Here is a 10,000-nt window from a genome sequence, read left to right on the forward strand (position 1 = left end):
AGCTTCTTGACCATACACCCATTATTACTCTTTGCAATGAGTTAAAACTCATAAGATGATTCTTTGAAAGAAAATCATGGCCCTCAGAATAAAAAACTAAAATTCCTATGAATCCTGCATGTCTTTCTCACCTTTCTCTGTCTTTCGTCTCTCTTAGTCTTGCTATTTCACACCATCACCGTTTTCAAGAATTCCTCTTGCACTTTTTCATATCTTCAACAAAGCATCATGGCTTTTGGTAGAAACATTTTACTTTTTTTTTTTGTAGTCTTTTTGAATTTACAGGATTTTTTAAAACATATTATTTTTAATGTCAATTTAGCATTAGTAATTTTTTTTTTCAACAAAGTATCATAGTAGTAGTAGTAGTAGTAGTAGTAGTAGTAAAGATTGTTTGCCAACATAACATGACAGTCTTGGTTTAGGACGAATGTTGCTGTAATTTAACCCCGAGGAAACATTGTCTCCAGCTGGCTATACGGGAAATAACTCGGAAATCGCAATACACAGATATTGCTTTGAGCTGAGTGGGGGTGCTAGATTCCCTTGTTCGAAAATATAAGGACACAGATCGTGTCATATAGGCAGCTGGAGATGATGTCTCCTGGGGCTAAATTACAGCAACATTTGTCCTAAACCAGGACTGCCTTGTTATGTTGGCAAACAGTCTTTACTATAAAGTACTGTTGCTAAATATCTCACATTGTAAGATTTAAAAACAGTAATTTTCTTAAGTAGTAGTAGTAGTAGTAATAATTGGAGCATTCAACATGATAAAAAAACACATGAACAAAAATGTAGAAGCTACACCTGGACCCTTGACACTACACACTATCCATAAAAAGAGCCCCTACTAGGAACAGCCCACATCCTATGCAAGACACTGTCTATTCATTAATACAACCCAAACAAAACAATCCACAAACATAAGACACACTCTATATAATAAATATCCAATAAAATAAAACAACCACCAACAGGCTGGTTACTCAATAGAAAGACACACTCTATATAATAAATATCCAATAAAATAAAACAACCACCAACAGGCTGGTTACTCAATAGAAAGACACAACTCACATTACATACACTGCACTAATATAACAAAAGACTGCAACCAGACCCCATAACAAAAGACTGCAACCAGACCCCATAACAAAATAAATTGATGCATTCCCCCAACAGCAAAAAAGAACACACAGTGCTGCTCACACCGCAGAAATACAGTCGTGTTGCAGGTAATGCGGTAGAAATTTGCCTGAAACTACTAAATGTTTAATAATAATAACAACAATAATAACATTAATAATAATAATAATAATAATAATAATAATAATAATAATAATAATAATAACAATCCTTTCTACTATAGACACAAGGCCTGACATTTGGGGGAGGGGGGATAGTCGATTACATCGACCCCCAGTACTCAACTGGTATTTATTTCATCGTCCCTGAAAGGATGAAAGGCTAAGTCAACCTCGGCAGAATTTGAACTCGGAATGTGAAGATGGACAGCTGCTCATTATTATTATTATTATTATTATTATTATTATTATTATTATTATTATTATTATCATTTTTATTATTTTTATTATTATTATTATTATAATCATTATTATTGTTATATGTCTTATTAATTGTGTGTTTTAACAATTTCAGGAATTTGCTGTCTACGTGGGGTCGTGTGTCTGCATATTCATTGCAGCCATAGTTGCAGCCTGTTATGGGTATGTCGCATCTCTTGGTGCAGCTGCCGTAAGTACTATTCCTTTCATTCACTTTATCAATTCAGTCAGAACATAGATGCTTGGGCTGGAGTGATGGAGAAGAATGAGGGGGTTGTTTCTGAAAATTGCTACCTTATATTCACAAAGACATGACTATGAGCAGACATTAATGGATCTCCCCCCCAATCTACTTCATTTTTACTAACCACTGACTGGAACTTTATTGTACTTGGGATAGAGCTGTTAAGAGCCACAGACCATTGACTCAGATTTTCTATGGCTGAATGCTCTTCCTGTTGCCAACCATCGCCTGTTTTCCAAGCTATGAAATATTTCCCCCATGGCCAGACATGTTTTAACAGAAGGTTGGAAATAAACGACACTGCTTGTATGACAGTCATGCTTGTTTACTATCACAGGGTGACAAGAACAAGATGCAAACACACAGGTGGTGGTATTTTATTCTGGGCTCTTGTCCTTTTGGGACTGATTGTGGTAAGAAGCTTGCTTCCAAACCACATGATTCAGGTTCATTCCTCGTGCATGGCACCTTGAGAAAATGTTTTCTACTAGAGCCTCGAATGGACCAAAGCCTTATGAACAGATTTAGGAGACAAAAACTGAAAGAAGCTTGTTGTACATGTGTGTGTGTGTTTTTCCCCTCTACTGCTTATTGTATCTCATGAAGCCAATATAGCAAAAGTGCATGACTTCAATGACATGGAGTAGAGCAGAGGTCATGTCGCAGGTGAGGTCACGAACGGTGAGGAAAGGACTGTGAGAAACATAACTTATCGATCAATTAATCAAACGATTAATCAAACAATGGGTTAGTTAATTGGTTAAATAGTTAACCAATTGATAGAAGCAAATTAGATCAAGTGATGAAGTAACTTTAGCTGAATAAGAACCCAGGTTCGAAATTTCCCCCAAGACACCTGATGAAGGCTGGAGGGTGTATCAGTCGAAACGTTGTGTTGACAACAAACAAGATGAGGACAAATATCCGTCAAATGTAAATAATGTAAATAACGTAAATAATGTTGTATAAGATACTTCTGAACTGAGACCATTGCCAACATTTCTACAGCGTGTGAATCACTATATAGCATGTCTGCCAAATGATTTTGTAGACTAATTACACATAGGTTACAAATTTCAGAGAAGTTTGTAGCAGTTATTGATAAAGGCTACATACAGTTAAAGAAAATGTAGTTGTAGAAATATAAGAAAATGTAGTTGTGGAAATATAAGAAAATGTAGTTGTGGAAATATAAGAAAATGTAGTTGTGGAAATATAAGAAAATGTAGTTGGGGAAATATAAGAAAATGTAGTTGTGGAAATATAAGAAAATGTAGTTGTGGAAATATAAGAAAATGTAGTTGGGGAAATATAAGAAAATGTAGTTGTGGAAATATAAGAAAATGTAGTTGTGGAAATATAAGAAAATGTAGTTGGGGAAATATAAGAAAATGTAGTTGGGGAAATATAAGAAAATGTAGTTGTGGAAATATAAGAAAATGTAGTTGGGGAAATATAAGAAAATGTAGTTGTGGAAATATAAGAAAATGTAGTTGGGGAAATATAAGAAAATGTAGTTGTGGAAATATAAGAAAATGTAGTTGGGGAAATATAAGAAAATGTAGTTGTGGAAATATAAGAAAATGTAGTTGTGGAAATATAAGAAAATGTAGTTGTGGAAATATAAGAAAATGTAGTTGTGGAAATATAAGAAAATGTAGTTGGGGAAATATAAGAAAATGTAGTTGTGGAAATATAAGAAAATGTAGTTGGGGAAATATAAGAAAATGTAGGTGTGGAAATATAAGAAAATGTAGTTGTGGAAATATAAGAAAATGTAGTTGTGGAAATATAAGAAAATGTAGTTGGGGAAATATAAGAAAATGTAGTTGTGGAAATATAAGTTTAAAATCAACTAAAAACAAAGAAAAACATGTGAATATTGTTGTGAGAACAGAACAATTATGGAAAATGAATGGTGTGAGAACACAGTTCAAGATGAAGTGCAATCTAAAAGAAATGATTCCCTTGATAGTATAAAGGACTGAACAAATAGAATTGTATACCATTGTGATATCTGCAGTACACTATTCACACAAAAGTGTAACTTAACACAAATGTATTCACACAGGTGAGAAACCTCAAAACAAGAGTTGCATTTAACCTGAGCGCTGTATTCAACAATTCCTTTCCCATATATATATATATATATATATATATATGTTATGTTAAATATTTAACCAAACCAAATGATCAATCAGTTATGTTTCTCACGGTCCTTTTGTCACCATTTGTGACCTCACCACTGACATGACCTCTTCCCTACTGCAGGTCAATAGAGGTCATATCATTGAAGTCATGCTCTTTTTTTTTTTCTTTACTTGTTTCAGTCATTTGACTGCGGCCATGCTGGAGCACTGCCTTTAGTCGAGCAAATCGACCCCAGGACTTGTTCTTCGTAAGCCTAGTACTTATTCTATCGGTCTCTTTTGCCGAACCGCTAAGTTACAGGGACGTAAACACACCAGCATCGGTTGTCAAGCGATGATGGGGGGACAAACACAGGCACACACACACACACACACACACACACACACACACACATATATATATGACAGGCTTCTTTCTACTAAATCCACTTACAAGGCTTTGGTCAGCCCGAGGCTATAAGAGAAGACACTTGCCCAAGGTGCCACACAGTGGGACTGAACTGAACCCGGAACCATGTGGTTGGTAAGCAAGCTACTTACCACGCAGCCACTACAATGGTCTCCTGAGATACAACACTAAAACGTGCTGGTGCCACATTAAAAGCACCCCCGGATCTGACTGGGGCCTGGTGCAGCTCGCCAGCTCTGGTCACACCATTTAACCCATGCCAGCCTGGAAAATGGACGTTAAAGGATGATGATGATGATGATGATAAAATGTGTACCTTGTGTCTGCATTTGGTTGGGCTCTTCCATGATAAATATTCCTCATGTTTAGAGGAATTCAGAAATTGGATGAGTTTCATTTATGTCTGATGTCTGATGTGTGTGTGTGTGTGTGTGTGTGTGTGTGTACGTACGTAGGGTATGAGTTGTTTTGGCACCATTTGGTAATGCTGATTTCATGCTGGCTTATTTAGCCTAAGAACTTTCAATGTCTCTTCTTCTCCCTCCCTCCCTCCTCCCTCTCTCTCCCTCTCACGCATTCACTTTCACCCTCTCTCTTCCTGTTTATGCATCTGAACATCTAATTATGTTTGTATGTGTAACGTCTCTCTCTCTCTCTGTCTCCCTCCCTCCCTCCCTCTCTCTCTGTCTTTCTCTCTCTCTCTCTCTCTCTCCCTCTCACTCACTTTCATTCAACCCCTCTTTTTATGTATGTGAGCATCTAGTTAGTTTTTCTGTCTGTATCATGTCTCTCTCCTCTCTCTCTCTATATATATATGAGTGTATGTATGTATATATATTTCTACATGTATGTGCATGAAGAAATACACACACACACACACACACACATAATGTATCAAAAACCAGTCAAATATTCAGTCATCTGTGCCAAATAATCACTGTCTAAAGCAGGGGTCCTCAAACATCTTTTATCTATGAACCCCTTCGATTACAATTTCATTCCGATGGACCCCCATAGCCATCAATGTTTAAGAATTAGTTTTGTAGAAACTTCTTTCCAAATTCCTATTTTGTTTTCCACACATTAACTTGTGTAGGTTGAACTATGGAAAATGTTAGAGAAAGGAACCCAGCTGTTTCGTGCAATACATAACCAATATGTACATCTAAAGCAGGGGTTCTCAACCATTTTTTATCTATGAACCCCTCTGATTACTATTTCATTCTGGTGGACCCCCATAGCCATTCGATGCTTAAAAACTAGTTTTATAGAAACTTCTTTCCAAATTCCTATTTCCAAATTCCTATTTTGTTTTTCAAACATTAACTTGTGTAGGTTGAACAATGTGTGTGTGTGTATCCATCCATCCATCCGTCCGTCGTCCGTCCGTCCGTCCGTCGTCCGTCCGTCCGTCCGTCTATTTGTTCGTCCATTCATTCTATGGTCTGTTTCCTTCTTTTGCAGTTCTTCCTGTTTGCTACACTGGCTGTCGCCTCCTACGAGTGTGTCTACCTGTTCCGAGACTACAAGGGAACCAGGCATCCATCAGCTGCCTCTCCGGATATGGCTAATGTGGAGAGCACTACCACAACGACCACTTATGAATCTCGGCCACAGTACTGAGGAGGAGGAGGAGGGGGATGAGCTCCTCGTCCACACTTCATCGAACAACGTCGATACTGATGATGACATTGAAAAAATGAGCATTAATAATAATTATAATAATAATAATAATAATAATAATAATAATAATAATAATACTTGAAATAATAATGATAATTAATTATAATGTCTCCTTGGCAACTGTAAACAAAACCATCTCTCACTTCTTCTTCTCCTCATACAATTCTTTGCCCCCACCCCACCCACCCGCTGCCCCACCTTTGACTCGAACAAGAACTACCTGGCCCCAACCCCTGCCCCAACCATGTTGTTGTTCTAGTCCTTGCCCCACCTGTCCCTCCTCATCATGACCATCACTGATGTCACATGATGTTCGGAGGACAGGTAAAAAAAATGGCGCAAAAATTCAACATATTTTCTTTAGTGTGACTATCTGAATAGTTGTTAGTGTATGTGTATACAGATATACATACATGCATGCATGTGTTTATGTATGTTTGTATGCTGTATGTGTCTGCGTACTTGTGTATTTATGCATGTGTGCATGCATTTCTGTGTATGTATGTATGTATATATGTATATATATAAATATATATATATATATATATATATATATATATATATATATATATATATATATATATATATATATATATATATATATATATTTATACACACGTGTGCATGTATATGCTTGTGTGTGTAGAAATATAGTTATATATATGTATGTGTGTATATAATATATATATATATATATATATACACACACATACACATCTATGTATGTATATGTGTGTATATATATATATATATATATATATATATATATATATATACATAAATGTGTGAGTGTGTGTATGTATACATATATACTAATGTACATATGTATATTGTATATTTACACATGTATACAATATATATATATATGTTACATAAATATATATCTATATATTTATATTTATATATATATATATTACATACATACATACATACACTCATGTACATATATATTTGTATATTTACACATATACACAATGTGTGTGCGTGTGTGTGTGCGTAAAACAAACTATGTTGAATGCCTAGTTTAGAAGCAATAAGTATTAAATTATCAATATCATTGTTCTGAGTTCAAAACCCTACCAGAGTCACTTTTATATTTCATACTTCCTGGTGGTCAATGAAATATATTCACCAGTGCAATACTGGAGTCCCCCACCCCCTTCCAACATGCCCTTCTTTTGGCTTTGTGTGCCTATGTTTAAAAAAAAAAAAAAAAAAAAGTTATTCATCATGAGTTATGGTTCTTGGATGTCAGAACTGGTCATATCTTGATCCATAGACATTGTTGTTTGTAGTTTCACCTATTTGAGTTCTGAGATCAGCTCTTACTATCTTAGTCATGAAGAGTGGATGGGGAGGAGGGGGGAAGGGTTTGTTATTAAACTTGATACCAGTGGTATACTGGTGTCATAGTCTATCTCTTATAATGCTCTTCTCTTTACCCACCCCCCATATACATATGTGTATATATCATATATATATATCATTTATCCAAACAAGAAGCATCTTCTAAAACATGGAGCTGTAATATATTAAAAGTAACTGAGTTTATGTCCAGTCATAGAGTGACCGATGGTTTGGCATCCACAAAGGACTTAGCCTCGCGGATGTCCTGTCAGATTCTAAAGTCGAAGACAAATGTAATTCTTCACTTCTGGGAGGCAGGAATCAATTTCGGACAATTTATTTTTTGGTGACTAACTGACCGAATGACCATAATGGATTCATGCCTCCCAGAGGTGAAAGATTACTTTTGTCTTCAGCTTTAGAGTCTGACGAGATGTCCACGAGGCCTTCTATGGATGCAAAACCATTGGTCACTCTATGACTGAACATTGACTCGATTACTTTTAACATATATATGTATATATATATTCTGGACTTGAGGAAAATCAATATTTAATACTAAATACATAATATATATAATGCTAAATATTTGACTACTTCCTCTTCCTCCTCCTCCTCCACCTCTTTGCAAATAAGGTTTTCATCTCAGAACTCAAAAGGACATGTGTAATTAAATACCATAAGTTCTTTTAGTCTGTTGCTCTACCGATTCCATGATGGTTTGGCAGTGATCGTTAAGAGCATCAGGCTTCTGCTAGTTTTTATGTTAGTTCACCCAGGGAAGAAGAAGTGTGTTTTCCTCTCCCTAAAATTGTTAGCATCGTAATTAAGGAAAACCTTGATTAAATTATATGATGATGATGATGATTATTTAGAATGTGTTGTTTAATATTATGATATTGGTCACAATAATAGTTGTAGGTAGAATTACTTAATTGTGTCAGTAATCATAATTGTTAATTCTTATGGAATTGTTTTTGTTTTGTTTTTTTTTAATTACAATTAATTAGTTAATTTAAATATCTAGTTATCTTTGCATTCCTGTTGTCAGATCAATGTCTAGCAATCTGGTCAGTATATAAATGTGTGTATGTGTGTGTATATATTTATGTATATATATGTGTATAGTATGTATGCATATATATATTATTGAGAAAGAAAGAGACAGATAGATAGATAGATAGATAGATAGACAGATAGATAGATAGATAGATAGATAGATAGATAGATAGATAGATAGATGGATAAATAATTACTTGGGTTGTTCCTTGTCTGAATTTCTTGTGAAAACCAGAGTAACAACAGAATGAAGCTTCTACCAGTAAATAAATAAATACGCTCTTTATTTAACTTAGTTAACAGATTACGGTATCATATATATATATATATATATATATATATATATATATATATAAGAAAGTGTGTGAGATCCTTAGTACAGCTAGATATGTTTGAAAAAAAGGAAAAGAATGATTTCACTGGTAGTTCTAATCAATTTAATTTTTTAATATTATAATTTTACAGTTTGGTTTGTAGATCTACAAACCAAACTGTAAAATTACATTGTTAAAAGATCAAAAATTGATTGGAAGTACCAGTGAAGTCATTTTTTTTTACCTTTTTCAGGTATATGTATATATACACATATATATATATATATGTGTGTGTGTGATTATATGAAATTAATATTGGACTGTTACTGTTATGGTTTTCTCGCCTCTGTGTGTGTGTGTTCGTTGAGGCAACAAGATGATGAGATTTATTTCCCTTCGCTACCTGAACAAATAAATAAGAAACGATGAGAAATTCACAGTGACACCGACACCAGTAGGTCAAGAGATTTATTTCAAGGGAAAATTAAAATAACCTGTGAAGCGCTTTTTACATGCATGCATGCATGTGTGTGTGTTATATACATTTGTATACATGTGCATGTATATATATATATATATATATATATATATATATGCATCTGTATACATATGTGTGTATATATATATATATGCATCTGTATACATATGTGTGTATATATATGTATATGTGTACATATGTCTGTACATATAAATGTGCATATATATAAATGTGTATGTATATATATATATATATATATATATATACATACATACATCTGTATACATACATATATATAAATATATATATATATATATATATATATATATATATATATATATATATATATATACATACATACATCTATACATACATACATACATCTATACATACATACATATATATATATATATATGTGTGTGTGTGTGTCTGTATGTATACGTGTGTGTGTGTGTGTATAATATATATATTTAACTTTTGCAAGAAGAAGGGTGACATTGACTTTGAAGTATCACCCTGCTAGCCCACATTGGACATTCCAATGAAAACCAACAGCCGGAAACTTCGAGGTGACTATCACCCATCTTCTAGTAAAAGTTTAATAAGCATGTAATTGTATTGGGTAGTTGTTCAATTTAATGTTGAGAAATTTTTTTTTTTTCTATTATAACTTGACATAAAAAGCAGACATTAATACATATATATATATATATATATTTATGTGTTTGTGTATATGTGGTTATATATG

General features: G+C 34.0%; 1 protein-coding gene across 2 annotated transcripts in view; it reads left to right on the top strand.

Moving 5' to 3' along the window:
* Positions 1-10,000, top strand: part of LOC106880726 (uncharacterized) — an 86,552-nt gene that overhangs the window by 76,227 nt on the left and 325 nt on the right. For both annotated transcript variants that reach the window (XM_089345960.1, XM_089345961.1), the window contains 2 exons: positions 1,663-1,758; positions 5,836-10,000. The exon at positions 5,836-10,000 is cut by the window's right edge and continues 325 nt beyond it. In XM_089345960.1, coding sequence (XP_089202086.1) covers positions 1,663-1,758; positions 5,836-5,994 — 255 coding nt within the window. In that variant the 3' untranslated portion in view covers positions 5,995-10,000. The remainder of the gene's footprint in view (positions 1-1,662; positions 1,759-5,835) is intronic.

Source organism: Octopus bimaculoides, chromosome 30 (genome assembly GCF_046866305.1).
Source record: "Octopus bimaculoides isolate indiv1 chromosome 30, ASM4686630v1, whole genome shotgun sequence".
NCBI lineage: Eukaryota > Metazoa > Mollusca > Cephalopoda > Octopoda > Octopodidae > Octopus > Octopus bimaculoides.